At 49.7% G+C, this 23827-nt stretch overlaps 1 protein-coding gene and 1 long non-coding RNA gene across 3 annotated transcripts in view; both read right to left on the bottom strand.

Moving 5' to 3' along the window:
• Nucleotides 1–839, bottom strand: part of POC1A (POC1 centriolar protein A) — a 63978-nt gene extending 63139 nt beyond the window's left edge. Inside the window, exon 1 of the mRNA XM_009321846.1 lies at nucleotides 816–839. Within this exon, the coding sequence (XP_009320121.1) occupies nucleotides 816–839 (24 nt within the window). The remainder of the gene's footprint in view (nucleotides 1–815) is intronic.
• A 6178-nt stretch (nucleotides 840–7017) lies between these two features.
• The window catches only part of LOC103915054, a 25941-nt gene continuing 9131 nt past the window's right edge, over nucleotides 7018–23827 (bottom strand). For both annotated transcript variants that reach the window (XR_663505.1, XR_663506.1), the window contains one exon: nucleotides 7018–7814. This is a non-coding gene — a long non-coding RNA (uncharacterized LOC103915054). The remainder of the gene's footprint in view (nucleotides 7815–23827) is intronic.

The raw sequence follows: 23827 nt of genomic DNA, 5'->3' as shown, positions 1-23827 counted from the left end.
CCATTACAGGCCCGGGAGCTGGAGCGGGAACCCGCCGCGGGCGGCGGCCCGTCCTCCTCCTCCCGGCAGTCAGGTTGTAAAGCAAGCCCGGTTGGAAGCGTAGGGAGCGGGCCTCACGGGCCTTGCCGTGCAAGCCAGTTCCTCTGAGCACAGCTGGCCCTGAGCGTGCTCACCGGTGTTAGAAAAATCTCCTTCCCTCGCTATTAGGTCAATCCGTCTTTACAGTATGAAAGCGTATTAGCTTTGTAAATGTACAGTAGTTCACGTTATGCACTGCAAGGTAAGGAGGTAGTGAAATCTTACTGGAGACTTTGGTATTGTTCCTGCTTAAGTAAAACAAACTAAAGGAGAGCCCGGCCCTGGGCATAAGGCCTGTGCCGCGTGGAAGCTTAGAGCTGCCTGTGAGGGATAAAAGATCCCCCTGAACAACCGAGGTAACACCAGCATGCTAGCCTCTCCGGCATGGCTTTGAAACCCTCCCAGCAGCATATACAAGTAACTCCAGGCAAGACCGACTCCAGGGATGTCTGGATCAGTAGACAAGTAGCAAGAATGCTGCAGAAACAGGCTTGCTTTGCAAAGTTTTCCTATGATTAGCGATCAGTAGTGTGGGTGTTAGGGATTAGTGAAATCATGTTGTACTTGAATGCTTGAAGGGTGTAAGATCCCTGTGTAAAACCACATTTGGGGTGCTCCGATTTTGCTGGGACACCCCATGCGGATAAATACCCTTGTAATTCTAGACTTTGTGTCCCAGTCTCCTCGGTCAGCACGGGCCAGTTGCAAATTTTCATAACATGGCATGTTGCCCTCACCGCTGCCGAGACGGCGTTTTCCATCCTGTTACACCTCTCCCCAGCACGGCTCTTATCACAGCAGCAGGAGATGTGCTTCCTAACTTTGTGCTGAAGTCCAAGAACAGCAGAACTGCACGTAATTCTCCTACCTATATTTTACAGGCTCATTTTCAGACCATCAAACATTGCGTTCCTTCCTCTTCATCCTCTGGGCAGGAGATGTTCCTGTTCACTTTATCTGAATCGTTCCTGCTTCGTTCATAAATGCAGAGCACTTACTTGTTTGGAAACCTTGTGACTTAAAAGCTGAGTTTTTTTGGACGGAGCTTGTTCTACTATGTAAAATTTGGTTAAAAATTAAACAGGATTTTTCTCCAGTTATTAAGGAACTGACAGCTTCGTTCAACACACAGGGAATCCTCCGGCTTTTGTTCCAGTATTAGCAAACCGCTTCCAATTTACACAGGTCTGGCTTTGTTGTTGAAAACTGCCTGTTACAGTGTAGGGCAGTGGATGGGCTCTAACATGGCGCCTCCCAGGAGCACAGCCAAGCAATAAGGACCTTTACAAGACACATTTCAAGCTGTGCTGAAGTTGGACCAGAAATTATTTTGCTCCCACTCCTAATCAAGAGCAAAAAAAGGAAAAGAAGTTTTCCCTAACGTGAATTAGCCCAAGCAATCAAGCTCTCCAATTCTGAGAAAGCAACTGGTCATGTATTTTGCTTAAATGCATATTTGTGCCTTTTACAGCTTTTTTCCTTTTTCTTCTTTAATATCTCTAACTGAAAAGTTGCTTCATGCAGGGTTAAAAAACATTTGCTTTCTTAAGGAAAAGCAGAACCAAGTGGAACACCTGACAATTTCAAACCTTTTCCTTATCTGCCAGGATGCTTTGCTTTGGACAATGTCCAAACACACCTCTCCCACTGCCAGCTGCCGCTTTTTTCCCCCTAACTCAGCCAACAGCATCAAGCCAGCCTTAGCATGCACTGGCTGCACCCACAGCAGTCGTGATCGGTCCCTGGGGACGGCACTTGCACCTCCCAGCACCTCCACGCCAGATTCCAGCGCGTGGGAAAAGGACACAAATCCCCGCTGAGGTCGGCATCGGTACGAGGCTACATACACCGCTGCCAGCCCGCATTCACTGCCTACACGTTGCTTCTTAAGCCTACTGACATCCCTCATGGCCACAGCAAACCAACAGTGGTGCCATCCAGGCTGCCCCGGAGCCATGAACACAATCCCATGAACTGTGCTTCTCAGGGAAGCCTCCGTCCTTCTCCCTCCTGCACTGCCATCCCGTGGTCGACAGCCTGCTGGTTCAAGGGTGTTTGTGTGTCTGAAAAGCTCTCTGTTTCCCCCGGCCCTTTGAGTTACTGGGTCTGAAGAGATACATACCTCCCTCAGGCACGGCCTTTCTGCCCACATAGCTATGGATCTTGGATCTATAAATCTGAAGCAGTTTCCAGTATCACTTAATCTGTTCCTCATGAAATTCTTTGGCATTTGAATATCAGCATTTCTTTCTCTGCATGGAAATAAACCAGAACACAGAAAAGATGCTAAATATGCCCAAGGCGCTAAAGAAGCCTTGTACAACCCGTTTTAGAGAAATACGAAGTCAGAAACATGTTGTGGTTGCACTCCCACTTAAAACAGTGGGAAATGGGAACATTTGCTTTTAGTGAAGGATTCCACCACCAGAAAAACCCCAAGCCACCTTTTAGATGATACAGTAGCAGCATCTATGGTGGCCATGGATGGCTACTTCACTTACCAAGTCCTCAGCCCTGGGGTGCCACTGCATAACACCAGCAGCCAGAGGAAACAGCAGCCCATTGGCGAGACATTCACACCTGCAGCAGTCCAGAACAACTGTCAAAAGAAAAAGAATTAAAGAATATTCATGCCAAGGTCTTTGGGAAAAAAAGGGCCCTCAGGAGCAATGGGCACACGTGAGGTCCTGTGGTGGAGAGAACACAGTCTCCAGATAGCCCGGTTCAGCCAGGGCAGTGCTGGCCAGGCTCTGTCCCAGCATCTGAACATCTTTGTGGCGTTATCTGCCCTGTGTTTGGGCAGGATGGGATTTTCCTGTCCCTCAGACACCGTGGCCGTGGGAGCCAGCCCCCTCGCAGCGCCCCAACCAGGGAGATGGACCTCAGCCCATGTGCTGCCACCCCGCCACAGGCAGCACCCCGGTGTCACCACCTGCTTAAGAGACACGGCCAGGAGTGTGACTCCTGCTTTTCTTCAGATGACCACCTGAGGGCAGGCTGAGGCCTCCTCTGCCAGCCTTCAGTTTTCTAAAGATGGAGAAATAAGCAGGAAAATTGGATAAAATGCAACATGATTTCATTAAAGATGAATCATGCCAAACTAGCCAGCTTCTTTGTTAAGACTACTATAACTCTGGGCAAAAAAAGCGTTGAGCTAGCCCCTTTCAAATACCGCTTCCCAGCTTGCAACCTAGACGTTAGACAGTAATTCTCAGCAAGCCCTTCCCTGGGGTTATTTGTATGACTATGAATCAGGAAGACACCAGAAGGACCAGGATCTGCCACCTCTATCATAACAAGAGAGCCTTGCATTGCCAGCCCTGCCAGGGCGGCGATCCCTGCACGCTGCAAGGCAGCACACAGCCACGTTGGGCAGCAAAGCTATTGCATAGCATCAGACCCACCCAGAATTCAGGTGGGTCATTCTTGCATGAAATTACAGCCAACCTTTGCCTTCAAGCCCAGTTCAGAAAGCCCTGAACTTCTCGCTCGAGTGAGTGGGTCTAAGTTTAGCAACTAAACTGAATGTTTATCACTCTGTATTGAAAACCTCAGTTCTCACGTGTCCGGTTAATATTTAAACTGCTGAGCACACCTGTCTCTAGACACACTTTTGCAGTTTTAAGAATATACCAACTGGGGGACAGCGTGCTAGGCTTCAGAAAGCCACGATGAGACTGTTTTCCTGGAAAAGCTGAGGTTCTCAATGAGACCAGTGGTGGGAAGAAGTATTTGCCGTCTACCGAGGAAGCACCAAGAGATGTGGAGTTGGTCAAGGCAACACGCACAAGCTAAGATGGAACCAGCAACCGCACCCAGGTCTCCCAGTTGCTAGCAGCACTCTCAGAACAAGGTCATCCTGTCTCCATGACCACCATGATCCCAGCACGGGTCTTCCACAGCTGTTTTGTGTCCCATCCCAATACACCCCGGAGATGGAGGCAAGGGGCCTTGAGCAACCAACCCTGCAATGCTTTGGCATATGTCAACCCAACCGGCTGGGATGGGACAGCCACCCTGTTATTGCCGCTTTGCATCCAGAGAGCACAGCAGGGATTTAGGCAGCCTAAGCAGACAGCTACAAGGAGCCAAAACTTGCTGGTGAAGATCAATGTAGTCCAGAGTCTTGCTGTCCATATTTCCCTTGTTGCTGCTGTGGAGGAGGCAGCTGCAGCCAGTTCAGGCGCTGCAGAGGGGACCAGGTCCACCAAAGAGCTCAGCTGATGACAATGACATGGTCCCATTGCTTCCATGGGGAGATGCTGCTTTACATCAGCTGAAGATGTAGCTTGCTGCCACATCAGTGATTGTCTCTCTGACTAATGACTTCGTCCTCCCATGTGTGCCAAACCCATTTATTTATAGCCCACAATTTTTTTCTCCCACCAGCCTTTGTGCTTGTTTTCCTTTCTTACAGTGTTAAGATGGGAGAAAAAGATCTTTTCTTCAAGTAAATCTCTCACTGACCTAAATGCAAATTTGTTCAAGCAAATTCAGAGAGCTTTGATCCTGTGTGAGTAAGAGGGGAAAGGGGACGGGAGCAGACGCTGCTGCTATCGGAACGGATCTTTACTGCTGCGTAACAACTAGGCAATGAAGCAAAAGCCATGGGAGTTTAAAGAGGAAGCTCAGCCAAGGGTCACCTGGCTGTCCTGGGTGCTTGTTATCAGAGCCTTGAAAAGAGGGAGGAAGGTGACATGAGCTGATAATAGCAACAACTGGAGAAGGCCGAAACGGCTGGGGGGGCCCGTCCCCCCCCCTCAGCACTCGGCATGCAGGGGTGCTTTGCTGTTGTAAAGCAAAGGGTTGGCAGAGCCTGGGCTCTGGAGCTGCTCAGACCACTAAGAGAAAATTTGTCTGTCTCAGAGCCAAAGCATCTGCTAGGCAGAGAGCCAGAAAGCGCCCTGTTAATTGCAATACCGTATTTTATTTACTGCCTTGTCTTTGCTGGTGATTTTAGTACTTTCACTGCTCATCCATATAGCTGAAGTGGTGAGGGGAAGGGTGACAAGGGGACAGAGACATACTGACACGAGGACATATCCTGGAGCGCCAGAGGAATACACTGCTACTCCCTGCATGAAGCTATACAGTTCTTCAGCCATCCAAGAAAGGTGGAGGGAAGGGAGCTCATAGATGCCTACAGTTTCCAGAACTGGCCTAAAGGAGGAGAAAGATTCAGGAGTGAGAAATCCTGGCAAGCTGGATCCATCAGCAGAATCCAGATCCATCCAGAATCCCATCAGCAGCTTTCTGGGCATCTGCAAAGTTGCCTCTGACCACTTAACGTTGGTTCTAGTGTCTTAAGCCACTGTAAGATCTTGAAATCTGTTACAGGACTGTAGATCATACCCACCCAGCCAGTTGGGTTGACATATGCCAAAGCATTGCAGGGTTGGTTGCTCAAGGCCCCTGCCTCCATCTCCAGGGCATATTGGGATGGGACACAAAACAGCTGTGGAAGACCCGTGCTGGGATCATGGTGGGTCATGGGTCACCCTTCCAGTACAGGTGGCCCCAGCTCTGCTGATCTTGCTGACCAAGGGCAGGCAGCTGCTTTCAGTCCCTGAACTTTCTCTGCTGTTGCCTGCAGGGGTGAGCGGAGTTCAGGCTTCACTGAACTCACAATTGCATCAACCCAGAACCCAAAGTGCCTGGAGACTGGTACTAGGAAAACACGAGCTGAGTTCACAGGAGTGAAGCTGAGACCTTTGGGACATGGAGTTCCCCACTCGTGGGGCACACGCCCAGCGTCCGCACCTGGCAGGGGCATTGCCGCACAGACCCTGGCGCTGGGGCAGGCCTGGCCAGAGCGGGTAATGTTGCACAGTCCAGCACCACCCACCTAATAAACCAGAAAGGTATTATCAGCCTGAATAGTGCTAGAGGAGCATGCTTTGAGTTCTTCATCTCTCTCCATTAGGCTGCTTTCCAGACGACAATCACTGGGCTGGATCACATTTGGCCTTAACTTTTAAGCCTATAATCTTGTCAAAAGTCTTTGTCCAAAATATCCAAAGTCCGGGTTCCTCACTCTGCAGACTAGAGGAGGGTATCAGTCTGCCCCTGCTAAAGGATATTGAGTTTCCAGGCAAAGTATTACATGGGAAGAGCCAAAAGGATCCACACTCATCCATGCTGAGAGCAGAGTGGGCAGGAGGACGTCGACCTTTCTAGAGAAACTCCTGTTGACAGCACTGAGTTTGGTCAGCACGGGCAAGCACACAACTGTCTGGTCCTTCTTCTAAACCTCTACGCTCCCGGTGGCCTTGCACCTCCTGAAGACCCAGGGTGGCCGTCTGCTCTCCTTTCCACACCATTCCTGCATGCATACCTACAAAAGCAGGCATCTGTTGCATTTGCTGCCTTTACATGCTGAAGGGAAAGATGCATCTGTTCACAAAATGTCACAGCAGCCCTGGTTCCAACCAGCATTAACTCTGTGGCATCTACCTAACCATCTCCCCTGCAGCTTCTTTCTCCTCTCTGAACAGCTTGTAGAGTTACTAAAGCCAGACCCTTCTGCAGTGAATTTAACTTCATGAGGGGACAGCGGTCCTTTGTATTTCCAAGCCAGTTCGAGGCAGACAGAACCGGAGAGGCTGTGCAGCCCACTGCCCACCACCCAAACCAGTTGCTTCCTTGCACGGATCATTTCCCCTTCCAACATCTCATCCTCAGAGAGAGGAAGAGGCACCTGGCTGCTCTTCTGTGCAGTGCTAACAGGAGCTCAGCCTTTGCTGGACCTCTTGGCGCTACCATGACATTGGCGCGTGCTTGTGATGGGACGTCTGTCTTGCTAAGACCACTAAAGGACAAGTGGGAACATTAAAGCCACAGAAATATGCAAGAACAGTGTTTTCCACTGTCCAAACAGCACAGGACAACTGGAAAAGGTTTATTGTTCAAACAGTTTGTTACCAACTCTATTTGGCTCCATTTATTACTAACTCTATTAGACTCTCTTTATTTCTAATGCCATTAGGCTCTATTCACTCGCTAGTGACTATCCCTACCCTAACTAGTATGTGCCACGCTGGGTCCAGCCCCATCACCTGCAGCTGCAGTGTTGGCGGTGCAGGAGCAGGTGGGACAATGTGGGGCTGTTGGGCTTTAGCCGTGGGGTGGCGTTGGCATGGCCGTGGCAAGGGCTGCTGCCAGCACGGGCACTGCCAGCCAGGGGTTGCAGCAGGGAGAGAGGCCAGCCCAGGGGAACAGCCCAGTCGCTGCGCCGGGCTGACACCCAGCCCTGGTGCCAAAGGTGGCAGCTGTGGCGTGGGAGCTGCAGCCTGGTGCGGTGCCGGAGCAGCACGCTGGAGGCCAGCCGGGGCCTGGCTGCTGGGTGGTGGTGCCAGGGATGGGGCGGCCCAGAAGCTCTCCCTGCCTGCTGCTCCGGCAGGGTCGGGAAGCGGAGGGGCAGGTGCCTGGGAAGGGTTTGGGGCACTGCTGAGGCCGGGAGGTGCTTTAGCCTGGCGCTTTGTTGGTGGGGACCTCCGAGGGGGAGAGGCCGGAGTGTCCTGCAGTGGAGCTGGTGCAAACGCCTCCTCCACCCCAGCAGCAGCTCCCTGTGCAGGCTGAAGACCTTGGCAGCTTCCTGAGGGACAGCTTTCCTCCAGCTCCTCATCCAGGTACGATGCAGCTGGGGCTCTCCTTTTGTGGCCCACTCTTGGCTTGCACCTTGTCAGCACCTGGGGATGGTCCCTCTTAAAGTTGGGGCTATAATAGAAGTGTAGAAGCTAAAAAATGCAAAGGAAAAGAGTGAGTTGCCACCAGTTCCCACATGGAAAACACAAATATATGAGAACTAAGACTTCTAATCACAAAAGCCAGACTTGGGTATTGAAAAGGACTCTCAGGGGCGTTGGAAACCTCAAGCTTGGGCTGTCTCAAACGTGACGATATGGTTCTGCTAAGTCATAACCAGCCCTGGGGTTTTACCTGAGAAATACCCTGAGAAAGAAATGAAGGCGAGGACATTTATGGCCATCCCCATCTCCTCTGTTGCCCAGGCTTATTTGATTCGAACATCAGTCTCTCCCACCAGTTCCTGTGCAGAGGAACTGATGTACCTTTCTAGGAGCTGCTGCTTCCACTGGAAATTCATTCCCGGAGTCAGATGAGTCGGACGCCTCTGGCAGTTTGCGCAGCCCATGGAGGTCGAGCTGACGATGGAAACTTTCCGTGCTCTCCATTTCAAAAACTCTCCCGAGTACTCTTCTTGCCAGCTCTTCCTTCTTGAACATTTCTTCACTGATGGCAACAAAGACTCCATCATCAACCCACCGAATGGACTGGAACTCGTCACTGCGGGCAGTTTTCTAGAGCTGCTTGAGAAAGGAGAGATCTTTGGTTTTGCCAGCGGTCTCCTCGGAAGAAGCAGGAGTGTCTCTTTCAGTAGTGCTGTCATCACTCCAAGCTTGGAAAGACTACTCCCCCATCATTGCTCCTACAGCAGCGTCCCCAGCTGCTTGATCATCCCACTCAGGAGAGGCAGGAGAAGCTGAGTCTGACGACTCCCCCAGCTCATCCAAGGAAGAAGAGGAGGAGATTTCAGCTGTTGACAGCTCCCTTTGAAACCATCCGGTCTCATTTGGGCTCAAGCTGTGTTCTGCAACCATCGCTCTGGCCAGCCAGGCTTGGTCCTGCCAGATGCCAATCAAAGGCCAACTGGCGCCAACTTGCTGACGGCAGGTTCCCATGGGACATTCTCAAACATCACTGTGGCACCCATGCCGCATGGCAGTGACATCGCAGGGTAGCACCCATGACCTGACACAAGGGAGCAGCCAGAGGAGACATTGCTGAAGAGCACTTGTTGTTTTTCACTCCCAGAGCCACTGATGGTGGGACTCCAGAGCCCAGAAGTCAATAAAGCTGCGTTGAACAGCTCTAGGCAATGAGAAGACCGTGCTGTGTTCGGCTGCACCCAGGAGTGGGTCAGCAGGGAGGAGCGGGAACGGCTCCAGCGTTGGGCATCCCAGTGCCCCGTTTCTGAAGTTTTCCAGCTGGGCACCTCTGACACCCGTAGAAATGTCCTTACGGCCTTTGCTGTGCTGGTGGCTCTTGAGCTCCTGCTTCATAGCCTTTGGCAGAGAGTGGGGAGCAGCAGGGCTGGGGCTGCAGCTAGTGCCTGGAGTGCTGGGTTTGTGGGGCCCCTCCTCATCCAGACGTTGCTTCACCTTCTCCATGTGTTACCCTGACTAGGGCCCTCCTGGTCCCCTTTATTTCCCTCTGGGTTGTCCAGCGGTGTGGGGAAGTCCGTTTCCCCAGCTGAATGAATGCAAGAAAATAGAAATCTCTTCCCGTTTGCTGCCCATTTCTTCTCTAGACAGAGAAAGGCTCTGCGATTTGAAGAACACTGCTTCTGCAAGGGAATAGGCATGCACCCATGCGATGCTCCTCTCCCAGATTTCAGCAGTCTCCCGGGGCTGCTCTGTAGGATCAACTAGAATTAAAACACTACGAGGGTTGTGCAAAGGAAATGGAAGAAACGGGAGGTGTGCAACCCCCCCTTTCCTTGGTTTGATTCCTCTGCTTCTCTTTGCTCTTTCAAATGTAGGAATGAAAGCAACAAAATCAATCCTGCTCTGTGAACCTTTTGAATCAACCCCCTCTCTACAGGATCAGGAGCTTTTTCTGTAAAGAAGAGGTCTGATCTCGAGAGCCTAGAAGTCAATAAAGCTGCGTTGAACAGTTGTAGGCAATGAGAGGACCATGCTGTGTCTGATTGCACCCAGGAGTGGGTCTGCAAGGAGGAGCGGGGATGGCTGCAGCGTTGGGCATCCCAGTGCCCCCATTTCTGAAGTTTCTGTGATTCACTGGAGAAACATCTTACAAGCCTTGGCTGCACATTCTTTAAAAACCAAGCAAAATACTCCCATCTCTAAACACTGCAGGACTGCACAGCAGTAATTTCTAGTCTCCCCAGGCACTGATAGTATTTTTGCTCTGAGAGAAGCCTAACGGACTTGTGAAAGATCAGCATCTTTCCCTCTGAGCTGCACGGCCACTTTCGGAGGAGCCCAGCATACAGCTCAGCCCAGCCCAGCACACCAGGACAGTCAAGCTGTGCCTGATACGGGTTGTCATAACCGTTGCCACAGCCACCAGGTACCCTCGTGCTCCAGGCGTGTGGTGTTGTGACGTGGTCTGACCTGACCTTTCAGTGTGCTCCCTCGCCGGCACTGGCTGCATTGTGCCCTTCATCCTTTGGCTTCTCTAGCCCTGGAGGAGTTTAACCGGGAGGAAGATGTTTTGCCTGTTGTTTCTTATATTTGATGAGAAAGGGAAGGGGGTGCATGAATAAATTTGCCCTGAAATACCTTCTCTGGATTTGAAGAGCTGGCAACAGTTTTTCCTGAGCCAGCTTTACATGTTCAACATAAGCTATACTGACCCAATGCTCCAGGCACTACACAATACTGACAAAGCTCCTTCAGGCCAGCATTTAAAGATCTGTGAACATCTCCTATGCCCCGAGATCTGTCCTGCAGCTGGAAAAGCTCCGTGGTAGCGAACTAGCCTTTCAAAGGGACTATGAATACTTCTGCCAAGCAAGGGGAAAGGGTTTCTCTTGTTGAAACACATTGCAGCAAGCCTTTGTGTGGCATAAACCCTCTTCATGCCAGCAGGATCAACCCATCTATGGTACCTGGTATCTGAGCTCCTGCTTCTCTCTCTCTCACAGCCCAGTGTGAGGCAGGTTGGCTGTAGCATTTTGTGAGCTCTATAACAGGGGAGGCTATTTCTAAGGTGACAGAGAACCAGCAGACAGCTGAGAGCCCAGAACAACCCCTGAGCTCACCTTGTTAGCAGTCCCAGGTTACTGTTCTCTAACAATCTCTTCTAAGCATTGGCTAAGTTTGGAAGCAGTGCTAAAAGCAGGCTTGCTGCTATCATGCCAACGAATGAAGAGCTTGTCAACAGAGGGAGATTCACCAGCAGCAGGACAAGGGAGCAGCACAAACATTACTGTACAGTATTTCCTCTATAGAATGGTTTATATCTAAGCGTGAGTCTTTCAAAATGCTGTAATAGAGCTTTAATACTGCATTAAGTGCTGGGAAATGGAAGAGCAGAAGGTATTTCACCGTCTACCTTCAGACTTTTGCAAATGGATTGCAAAATCCTCCACCCAAAACACAGATTCAACTAACAAGCCAGTTCCTAACACATTCTGACCCTTGAAAAGTGTCCATATTCAGCTTTTGGCTTTCACTTAATCTCTGGAAAATCCTCAGCAATTTAGGCTTGCTCCAAGGGTGGAGCTCACCAAGTGTTCACACAAGCCAAGGAACAGCAAGCAACATGCAGTTGCTGGCAGCAGGGCAAACCCTGTGAGGTGGAGAGCCAGGACCCAGTGATCGCAGCCACCTCTCCCATCTCTACCTTCAGGAAGCGACTCATTCCATTCTCTCCTGCGAAAGCAGAAAGGGAAAGAAAGAAGAAAGGAGCTGGTTGTCACAGGAAGATGGACAAGTCAAAAAAAGAGAGGTGCTACAGCTACACTGATTTTGAGATGTGCTGCTTTGAGTCATCCTGAGGCGTGGGAAAAGCCACTGTCCCCTGCAGCACCTCCAGCCTTCTCAGAAGAATTCATTTCCCACCACAAGTCACCCAGCCCTGCATTTCTTGGTCAGGTTTACTCCCTCTTGGAAAGCAGACACATTCCTCTGCTTCTGCCTTTCAGCTCAATGCCAGGTCTGCAATGCACCCGATAGATAAACCAAGCCCTATCAAGACCAAGAGCATTCTTGTCTATCACTGTACCTCGTTGTACGAGATCTTTTTTATCAACTCCTGGAGATGTGGGAAGCAGCTGGAACCCGGGATCCATGGGAGGAAGGGACAGCATATCAGGCGTCTCAAAAATGGAAATATCAGAAAAGTTGGCTCGAACCAAGTGAGGCAGACAAAGCCCATAACCCCTGCCAGGAGGACGAGCAATGCAAACAGCGGATGCCTGTATCTGAAGTAGAGATTTTTCTCCCAGTCACAGCAGAGGAATGTGTTTTAAGTAGCTGGCTTTTGGCCTTCTGCTTTGTTTACTCTTCCAAAGACCAAACCAAAACTGACGCCATATCCCGCTTTACTGAAGCACGGAAGGAAGCATCTGGGAAGGCGAGGCAGAGCATGACAAAGTCCAGACCAGCCTAAAGGGAGACACGCACAAACCCTCCTGCTCAGCCAGCTGAATATGTAGATATTTATCTACACAGCCTGCTACCACAGCCAAATAGAAAATACCTGCTGGGCTTTGGGATGCTCCAAGCAGCCAGGAAGAGAACAGGGGGAATATCACACTCAACTGCTCCTCAGGATTTGCTTGGTTTCTTGAATAACCACCAGAAGGACCAGACCTTCAGCTGACGTGAGCAGGCTCCACAGCCTCCACCATAGCTGCATTCATACTTACACCAGTTCAAGAGCCGCATGGCTACTGCCCAATTTTCAAGCTCATGGTAACTTTTAACCTGTGCAAGTAGAAGTGGAAGAGCAGAATGAGGAAGTGATCCACTGAAACTTGTCCTGTGTGAGGGACTTCCCTGGAGAACCAGCACGAGAAAGGCGCTGCCTGCCCAGAGAAGTGCCACACTGAACCAGGCGCTGGAGAATGGCCAAGCACTGGTTCAAGCTGGGTGCTTCATTCACAGAAGACAGTACCTCTGCCAAGTGCGGGCAGTGGCTGAACGCTGTTGTATAATTATATATAGCTGCGGTGCCAGGCCAGTTGTTTCCAGCTCCTGTTATTTTTATTACACATCTTTCAGTATTTTATATTCACCTGAAGAGAGCTGGTGTCCGATTTCAGGGGGTAGGAGAACTCCAAGCTAAGAGCATCCAGTGTTTTGTTTTCCTAGTTATGCAGAATTGTCCTCATCGCAAACCTAGGTGCACCACAAAGGCTCATAACTAGAAGGCAGAAGGGAAGGACCCCACTTGCTAAGTCAACTTCTTGAACAATTAGGGTTGGCAGCATTTAGTTCTGTCAAATTACTCCAAGGGTAATTTTTCTAATCAGCAAACGTTTATTAGAAATGGCAGAGGTAGAGTAAGGGACTGGCACAGGGAAGGCTATTTCATCTGCAACTGTCCTGACCTTCAGGGAAGAAACCCTCCAGCATAACATAGTTGCCATAAATGCTTATGCCATGACAAAAGATGTCAGAAATGCAAGCTGCTGACATTACAGGATACTTTTAGCCAAAATGAAACCTTATGCCTTTCAAACTGTGAGCTGTAAAGACCAGCAAGTTTTATGACAGTGTGATATGCTATCCTAGAGTTAGAGGGCAGGAAAGTGCAGCTGACATTGAACACACAATACTAATATCTTTGAAGGAAGTTCATTTCCAAATGATACACAACTGTCTAACTCATTGCCAAGTTCTGGATCTAAACCAAGCAAGTTCATAAAAGGGTTAGGCAGATCAACGCAGAACAGGTTCACCAGCACTTTTATGTCCCGGGCTGTATCCTCTGGCTCAGGGGATTGCCAGGAGCATAGTGCACACCAGCATCTTCACTTCGTGTCTGCTGCTAGCTGGATGGACATTTGGTCTGACTTGCTTGTCACATAGTCAGCCAAGACTCAAGTATTCAACGCTCATTTTTGTTTGCGCAAAACAAAGCCTCCTCGCCTGGTGGTGTGGGATGTTACAGGCTTGTTTCTCAAAGTGTCTCATGCGTTTAGTTCTTCCTTCTGTCTCTTGTGAGCCTGAGCAGAAGACAGGCCACCATCTCCAAAGAGGGCAGACACCTCCACACAGGGCTGCCCTGCTTCTTGTTTGTAAAGCATTACAACACGCTGTGCAAACAAACAGTCTAACCTCGGATGAAACAGACGTCTTAGATAAATCCCATGCATGGGATTAGTCACGCTGATGTTGCAATCATTGGTGTCATGGATAAAAATGACCCAAAGAAGAGGAGTATAAGAATATTCCATCACGGCTTATTTACATTAATTATAAACAAAGACTCCCACCTCTCTTGTGCTAGCCCAACAGCTACTTGCACCCACCCGTTGTCTGTTACCTTAGCTCAGGACTATGCTAGAGCAGATTTTCTGCCACACTTCTGGAGTGGGCTGCCCTGTTCTTACAATTTCAACTGAACAGCAAAAGCATGATTTTACTGCAACTGCTTTATATATGTTTCTTGTACAGTTACAGGAACAATCCCTTGCTGCTATAAAGATGTACCCTCATCTCACCTCCAGATGACATAAGCTAAAGGTTCCTGGTGACAACCACACCGTAAGCTCTTACATAGGTGAATGTCCTTGTTCAGTGTAGTACAGCACCAAACACTGCCCCTGAGCCGTGGTTCCTGCTCTGCTGGTGATATTAGCACTCACAGTGGTTGCTCTGGGCTTAGACTGTGGAGAGGAGGCTTTAGCATTAAAAAAAAAATCACTAGTAAACTCATTAAATTGTTTTAAGTTAAACATATCTTTTATACAATGCCTCCCCTTCCCAAGTGAAATACAGCTGTGCAGATATGATGCTCTTACAGCTTTTGACCTAATGCTTTTATGCAGTAGAGGAGGTAGAAAGATGACACAAAGCCCACGCATGCTAAACCACCTTTGCAGCAGGAAAATCAAACCCCTTACATAGTAAAAGCAACCACAGAGAGTCACGTCACTGGGCTAAAGCAATTGGCCAGGTGGACAAACTGAGATCACAGAATCATAGAATAGTTTGGGTTGGAAGGGACCTTTAAAGGTGATCTAGTCCAACCCCCCTGCCGTGGGCAGGGACATCTTCAACTAGATCAGGTTGCTCAGAGCCTCGTCCAGATATCTGACTGGTTTTCTTAGGAGAGGGTGACTACTTACACAGATTGTGCAACTACTCTGTCTCTGCTCTGCAAACACAGCCTGATGTCCAAACACCAGCATCTGTAATAGCGTTACTCTGTATTGATATCATTTGTGTGCATTTTGTAAATAAACAGTGACTCATAACTGACAGGCCTGGAAAAACCCAAGGCAGGGGTTATAACACAGGCTAAGTCATCACCTTCTCATTTGCCCAAAGATACCACTGTACATAATGGGACTGACTGCAGCAGGGTAACTCCAGAGAGGAAGCAACCCTGGATGCCAAGGCCAAATCCTCCTGCCCGTGCTTGCTGCGAATAGCACCTTGCCTGAGGCAGAGTCCCACAGCAGCACACGTTCACTCCGGCAGCTCAGTGGCATTCGGTCTAACTGGCAACAGCAGTCCTGGCCTGGCAGGATATCCCACAAAGGTGGATGTTCACACTTTATCCTCACCCAAAAGCACCCCTTCCCCCCAGCACTGTGTGTGCCATCCCACCCTCCAGATAGCTACACTGAATTAGCACTAGGCAAGGGGAAAAAAGTACTGAAGATACTAGATAGAAATTAATGTTTAACCTTTGTTCGCCTTACACTACTGGCAAACAGTTGCAGGCAATCCAGAATTTTTTTCCAGTCACTTGGTGTCTAATTTGTGAGCAACTTCTTTTCCTCTGCCATGCAACATCAACAGCAGACCTAAGGAAACCTGGTCCCTCATGGATTTAGTATTTGCATAATTAGTTTCTGCATGTTTGGGGTTTTTTTTCCTCATGGCTACCATGGTTCGAGTCTGCTACAGCCTCTTTCTTGGTCAGTGTATTGTAAGGTCTCTATCCACTGGCTATGTGGTTTCAGAGATCCCTTAGGGACCTTTAAAACCTTTACTGTTCTTTGAGCTTTTCAGTGAACTGAAGCATGGCCACCACGTTCAAAGCCGCTGGCAGGCAGTCAGCAAAACCACAGCACAACCATGGGCCGTCATGAAGTTCAGCTTAAAACAGATGGAAAAGGAAGCCAATAGTGAATCATTTAATAGCCTAGCAAAAATCCTTTAAAACGCAAGAGAATTGCAATACCAAATCTGAAAAGGCATCAAATCAGAAAATTCTTGTTTGTAGCCTCGTCTCCTCAATTCCCAGAGAATATGGCCTGACCCTCCAAACCAAAAAGTTTGAACAGTCATGATCTAGCTACCAGATCTTCAGCCCTGAATGCCCAGACAGTAGGGAAGCTCTTCTGTCCAAATCTGGAGTCTTGTTCTTCTCTCACAAACAGTAGCCAGCTACAACTGCCTAGCATAAACCCTCCTGTCACAAGAGGAGAGTCAGTCCTTTATCCTTGCAGCCCGTCACCCTGCAGGACTGCCTGGTACCGCTGGAGAAGCAGTAGCTGTATATAAATGGATGGCTGATTCATGCTGGGACACTGGATCTATTTTCTTATCCCCCAACACGATCTCACCCAGCACAAGAGAGCTGTAAAGCCAGTTCCCTCCATGGTCCCACTCCAAGCTGCAGTGGCCACACTGGGCTGAGCAACTAGATACGTCAGTGGTGTACTGGAGGCTGTGATCCTTAAGGCTTTGATCCTTAAGGCTTTGTCTGGTTGTAATTAAGCCATCTCATTCTTCTTGATGAAGGCTTGGTGGGAAGGGTATCCTGCCTGCTTTACTCGGCAGTGTCTGAAAATACCGTGGAGGGCAGTGCAAGGGGGCAGTGCAGGGACAGGGACAGAGGCTGCTAGGATCTGCTTGCAGGCTGCAGAAAGAAGAGCAGAGCCACGCTAAGACCATCAGTTTGAGCTTCCAGTGACCTTACCCTGCCTCCTCACCTCCCTCGACATGCATCCAGAGGCGCACAGTCACCTCCATGTCCTTCCTCTCTTGCCTGGCAGGGCCCAGCTGCGTGCCTCACTCCTGCCCTGGGCAGCCCAGATCTGGGCTGGGGCCACTGCACCACCCCAGAGGTGGAAGCCAGGACCTGAGCACTGGTAGGGTGGGGGGGCATGCAGGAAGGAGCAACCCCAGGTTGCAGCAAGCTCACTGCAGCGTGAACAGCCAAGGTGTTTTACTCCTTTAAGCACCCTCTACTTTGAGATTAATTCAAATAAAGGTTGTTTCATTCATAGGACAATTGAAGCTTGCAAGACAAGTAACTGGTGGGACAGCTACTCACTAGCAGCCCTGATTATTATTCAAGATCCAGGCTGGTGTTTACTTTAAAGACCCTCCGTGTTCTAGTACAGTTCTTCCACTACCCACAACAGTTCAGTAACATCTGAGGCTACAGTAACCACTAAACTGTTGTCCCGTGGTTTGGGTGAAAACCTGCGTTAAACAATATCAAGACTTATCTTGAGATGAGCTAAGCGAAGTTGAGCAAATGGGAGATGTGCTCTTGCAACAGAAAGCTGTGCAGAGCCCCAGGCTAGGTGGAGTGTTGCCGACACCTCCATCTCAGCAAGTCAAGTCCAAGGGCCGCCTAACCTCATCTCTTATCCAGAGCAACACCAGACACTTTCCAAGGAGGTGCAAGAACCCCAGCCTGCCTGCGTAGGTCTCAACCTGCCCTCCGATACCTTGGGACTGGTTTACGTCTGGACCATAACACCTGTTACTCCCTCGGGAAAGTATCACCGTTCATTACAACACCAGGTCACCCTGCTTCCCATTTAAGAACTTGAGTTAGATGCTCCGTCTTGCTAAATTTATGGCCTCACCAACTTTTGAAGACAATGAGACACAAGTAAGTAAACTCAGTTAATCAGTGGTTAAAATGATATTTTCACAGCCCAATCATCCTTTAGTTAAGTTCCACAATTTCATGGGAACAAGCCCCACACAGGCCGGAGATGTTGGGAACAGGAGGTTCTCCCCAGCTACCACACAATACATACCATTCCTGGGTAGCTATTTGTTGCCACCAATCATGCTGGGAACAGCACTGTGCCCTGTGACACAGTGGATTTGATTTATAATAAAACCAAAAAGAGAAAAAATAGGGCAGCCTTGATGAGATCTGCTTGACTCACCCCTGCTGCTGTGTTTAATATTGTTGGAGAATTGCTCCACCCAGGGAGCAATTTAGAAAAACCTTGATGAGGAAAAGCTTGTGATGAGGAAAGCTCATCTGCTTTACTTTAGACCAGCTGCATACCTGTCCAGGACAGGTGCACTTGGCACATATACAGAGATGGCTCATACATACTGAAGGAGCAACTCATTCAATAACGACACATTTATGAGACAGTTTCTAATCAAACCCTTCCTCCAAGCAAAGATAACAGGCTATCCTCGACATTCTCACCACAAGTACGTGACAGCTCCAGCACTCTGCTGTCTACAGCACACAGCAGCCTCATTGTGCAGGGACCCACCAAGCAAACGTGACAATGCCAGCCTCAGGGAACCCATCCCATCTAACTTGGAAATCTTGTGCTAGGAACTTACCCTAATTCTATATCTTGAGTAAGACTTCCAAGCTGTCTGCGGTACACTGGCAGATCACATGGCAGTGCCTCCAGCTAAGATACATGCCTGCTTTCTTAATGCTCTGCTCCGCGTGGGTGCACAAAGCACGGGAGATATCTTTTTACTGTAGGTAAAAAAAATGTCATTCTGTTCAAAATTTCATTGCTGTATTGCTTCCTACATTGACTTCTCTCAAGACTACTGTGGTATGATGAGACAAGGAGGACTGCCTACCCTTGGGTTAGACAGCTAATAAGCTACAAGCAACAGGCCTTGCCCTGGGAAGCCACCAAGCTCTGACTTGCACAAAACCAGTAATTTAGAAGAGGGATCAGCAGTCTTTCAGAAAAGGACAGTCCTTCTTTTCTAAAGCAAGAATTGGACTTGGCCTAGGAGCAGCCCATGAGACTCACTCCCAGAGCTGCAGCTGACCTGTCTGAGTTGCAGGGGGAAGCGCAGGGCTCCCCTGGCCACCAAGCTCTGGGCTCAGCAGCTCCGGCACTAGCACCCATGAGCCACAATCCACCACTAGCTGCTTTGTCTCCCCTCTCCCAGCCCCGCTGCACATTGGTGGAGTCTGCCCAGATAGTGGGAGAATGTGTGATTCACCTGGCAGGTGAACAAATACATTGGCACAGCCCCTAGGGAGGTTAAAATTGGAGAAGAAAGTTTTTTCACTGCTTGGCCTCACCGAGTTGGTGGGCCAGGAGTCAGAGATGACCCTCCATGTGCTGGCTAAGGATCAACAAGGCAGGGGAACTGGCATCTGTGGAGACATCTTCATATATTAAATAGAAACCAAGATCAAGATGCTGAAGAGGGAGGACAGTCCAGTCACAGACAGACGTACGTGCTTTATCTAGAGAGTGCAGCAGGTGCTAGTATAAAGCGAGGAGCAATGGCTGCAGGAGATGAGCACATCTGAAACAAAGCAAGCAGCTCTGCAAGAACCTGTATTCTGGGAAAAGATCAGTCACACCTTCAAGCACAAGAGTGTGCCAGAAGCCTCCTGCAACTGGAGAGGCTTCACTCAGGCTTAGCAGGGGTGAATGCAGCAACAGCACAAGTGCCCAGCTCAGCCAGCCCTGCTACAGTGAGCAGCCACATAGCTATGATGGGAACTCAAGGAGGGGACCCAGCAAACAGCAAAGCAGAGCTCTCTGCTTGCTGCACAACCCACCTCCCCATACACCTCTTCATTGCCAAGAACATAGCATATTGAAATCTCATTTCCTAGGTTAACAACTTACGAGATCATGTTGCCTCACCTTGATTACTAGTGAAGCCTGTGAGTGATTTCAGCTTCTCCTGAGAAGCCTGGCTGTCTCAAAAGCATCACATTTCTATGTATTCTGAAGGAAAAGAGAAATGCCTCAGTGAGCAAGTAGGGAGGGGAGCCACATTTGCACTCCTGCTAAGGAAAGGACTGCCTGCTGGCTGGGCAGCAAACACACACACACACACACACACTTCCCCAAGCAGGAAGTAGCCAGGGCACAGGGTGCCTCCAGCCCAGTTGGTATTTAGGGGATTTGGGAGAGAAGTGAGGATAGTGAGGGGTATTAAGAGTTACTGCATCAGAGGCAAGTATGAGCGATGTCGGACTTCACCAAACCTGTTGTTCACAGAGCAATTTGTCCCTTGCTTAGGTTACAGTCAGGAGTTTATGCTAAGGGCTTTCTCTTTTCTCAGCGGGTATCACAAGGTGTCAGATCTGGTACGAGCAAAGTGGAGCAGCCCCAGGGTAATGGCACTGGAATGACACTGAGATGAATTTTGGTTTGGGTCCCAATTTTACTTCTGGCATCCAGAGGCGTTTGCTTGTTCTGTGTCCCCTTTTCACTCCTTGTCTCCCAGTCTTGTCTCCCAGCAGGGACTGCTCCTCCAGCACATATGGCACAGGTCTCGCTGTGCAGACACATGACCAAGGTAAGACCAGCAGAAACAACCTCCTAATTACCAAACACAAGCCCAAGAAAGTCATTAAAGGACAAACAACCCCAACCACTCAAGTCAAGTCCCTATTGTCTACCTTAATGCACTGTTCTCCCATCACAGGGCACACTGGATCTGCTTGCTTTCAGGGTATCGCACATCCCCCCAGCTGCAGTTTCCCCTCTCCAACTGGTCTGCCCAGGGTGGATAGAAGAGGAACAGGCCAAGCTGCCTGCCACCTCCCCCAGGGCAACTTTCCCTGCTTTTCCAGCAAGAGCTGCTCAGTGGAAGAACCCTGCTAGATTTCTCCTACTTTTGAAATTGTTTTTTCCTTCCAGCTGATGATGACCTACATAATAAGCAGGTCACTGGAACACGAGAGATGTTTTCCGAGGCAGAGGAGAAAAGCCAAGCAGTTCCCCTGCAGCGTGTGCTTCTGAGGACAAAGTGAAGCGCTGTTTCCCAGGGGCCCCACTCAACAGCCTCCTTCATGCTCTTCCTGTCTGAAATCAGCGGGAGCTGCTGGGATCCCATCGGGGACACCATCAGACACTGAGCAGAACATCAGGCTAGTTAAGGACCAGCTCCGTGGGGCACCGAGGGGAGCTCTGGGAACATAAACCCCTCCTCACATGAACAGTAAACATGCCATATGCAGCCCCTGTGCACAAGGCTGTGAGCCCATGTAATGGCCTGGCTGCATGAGATTCAATCCACCAGGCAAGGCAAGCTCTCCTCAAACAAGCAGCAAAGGGAGGGAAGGAGAGAGGAGGAAGATGTGAAGGGGACAAGTTCCCCACCATGATCCCTGTGGTGCAACCCCTCCCCAGCCGAAGGAAGGATCTGTTTGTAGCAGCTCTGCAGACCACAGGAATACGAGACCAAGTCGTCCCCAGCTGGAAGAGTGCCCTACCTGAAAATTTGGCAGGCAAGAAGCAGGGTTAGAAGAGCTTGAACTCAATTTACTTCTCAAGCTCTAGTCATTTCTGCTCCTTTATGGGAAGCATTCCTAAAAGCTTGCTACAACAAAGTACAAACTGGACATAAGAAGGATTTGAGTAGCCGAGAGAAGAGAGACCCTGGGATATCCCTTCAGCATCAGTATGGTTTAAGGCATGGCAGAATGGAACCGGACTGTCTCAAGATGTTGTCTCCAGCACCATCCTCTCTGTCCTTGCTGCTGATCTCTCCTCATCTTCAGATCTCCCTCTCAAACAGGAGACAACACTGCAAAAGATGTAGGCCAGCATACCCAATCCCCACACCGACTGGTGCACTGCAAGCAGGAAGCAGCTAGCTGCCTACCCGAGGGTAAGGCAAGAATCTATTAGAGAAATGAATGTAACGTGATCCTGCCTGGGGCTCAGAGTCAGTCCCCGAAGGATATACGGAGTGAGTAACCAGAGCAGACAAGGGTAAGAAGCTCTCTCAAACAGCCTGATGGCTCAGAGAGCTCCAGTAACAATAGTGCAAGTCTGGTAACTAGGTCACAGTTATGATTCTTAGTTAATCCTGAAGAGACCCCATCTGCCATGGGGAACATGACAGATAAGGTAGCTCATTAAGCCCAGAAGCAGGCCAGGGGTAACACCAGACCCCAGCCTAGCCCCCAGAGGTTTGGGGACAAAATCCCATTTGGCAGCAGCAGCTGCTTTGCTCAGCCCGCTCTCTGACAAGCTTTTAGCCAGCAGACGCACCAGGCTCTCCCCATCTCCTCCAAGGAAGCAACAGCAGCCCGGAGCCTGTTCACTAGCCAGTGCCCAAACCACACTGACATAAACCATGAAACGGGAGAGAGATGGGATCGAAAACAGCAGGCAGACACGGGGCTCCAGCAGAGGAGCCATACCACATCCTGCTAGACAGCTGAGCCCTGGCTCCCTGCACTGCACTTCACCCGCAACCCTGCTCTTCTCACCCACACCCCTCTATGCTGGGGTATGCTATCCCGAGTCGCTTCTTCCCCTGACTCCTCTGGGAGAAGCTAAGAGGTATCAGCTTCTCCGCATGCACTGCCTCAGCTTCCACAGAGGGTTAAATTAACATGCTGGGCTGGCAGTCACAGCCCTGAGACACAGGTGCTGCAAAGGGGCATCAAGGCCAGTGCAGAAAAGGGCCTGACACTGCAGCTAAAGTTAGGAGAGGTCCTGTGCCAGCAGGGCCAGGTTGTTCACTTGGCAGAAAGACCTGTCCCTAACCATGACAGCGGAGAGCCCATCTGGCAGTGGGGTGGCAGAGACTGGCTGAGGGCAAGGGCATGGATGGCTGATGCCTGGGAGAACAGTCTAGGTGCATGTCATCTGCCCTGGCCTCTACAGCTAGCTGTGTTTTGCTTCTACACATGATCCCTATGAATGTCTTGATCTGCTTAAACCCACTGGTGACAGGGAGATAAGCTGAGATAATGCTGATTGAGTTTTCAAGCCCCGCTTCTGCCACCTGAGCAATTAAAAACCAGCCACCATCAGCAAAGACAGCAAAACCTAACAGGGCTTCTGAGGACTCAGCACAGAGCAGGAGCATTAAAAATAGTTGTTTCAAAGGAGGGATGTGTGACTAATAAGCCCTAAACTGACAATTGTTGGGAGATGGGGGCAGCTTAGTACTAAAGCCATGTCTCCAGGGACCCTTATTAAGGTGTCACTTGTGCTCACTACCACCCCCAAAGGCATTGTATTCAGCAACATGCACAAATGACAGCACACCAGGGAACAGACAAGACTCCATATAATTAAACCAGAACAAGCAGCAAGAAAAGCTGCCAAGTAAACATAAAAACAGTATTTCTACCCAAGGAAACTCTGAATAGCAGAGCAGTCAAAGTCCAGGCATATGCACCATCACCATATACATGCGCTGTTCTCCCTCATCCAAGTGCAGCTGGATGAGGGACTGCACCGCCGTGAGATCACTCCATGAAAACTAGGTCACTGGCTATCAAGCCCAAGAGATAGTGCAAGAACTTTGGGAAGGACGTAGTGAAATCACTTCTTCCAATTAAAACACAAGATTAGGAAGCAGCTCTAGTTTATTTGCTCTTGTAATTGGAGCTTTAAATCTCAATTACTTGCTCAAAATCTCATCATCCTTCATGGTAAATATATCTTGACAGGGTTTTTGCTGTGGAGGAAACACACAGTTTTGCAAACCAAGCTGAAGCAAACATAGGAAAGGTTATCACCTTTCTGAGACAGCAGTACAGAGAGCACAGGTAGTGTGGAGCAATCTGTGGTCCCAAAGGCTCAGAAGGGAACCCAGAGCTTGCCCCCTTCACCCACCCACAGAAAAGCAGCACACTTCTTTGCTGTGCCAAGCATCAGCCTCCTCTCTCCCTCCTCCGGCCAAAGTGCAAGCAAGGCCAGGCGCTACACAAGCCCTGAGGACCCTTCTGGATTTCAGCACGAAGATAGCACAAGGATCCAGAGGGTTTGCACACCTTCGCATATTGGTGTTGGCTCCTGTTTTGTGGCTGAAGTGGTGGCTGTCCCCCTCCCCGGGACCCCCCCCCCCCAACA

The sequence above is a fragment of the Pygoscelis adeliae genome, unplaced genomic scaffold (genome assembly GCF_000699105.1).
Source record: "Pygoscelis adeliae isolate BGI_AS28 unplaced genomic scaffold, ASM69910v1 Scaffold94, whole genome shotgun sequence".
Taxonomy (NCBI): Eukaryota; Metazoa; Chordata; class Aves; order Sphenisciformes; family Spheniscidae; genus Pygoscelis; species Pygoscelis adeliae.
Note: the sequence above shows the minus strand (reverse complement) of the source record. Positions and strands in the feature narration are given on the sequence as shown.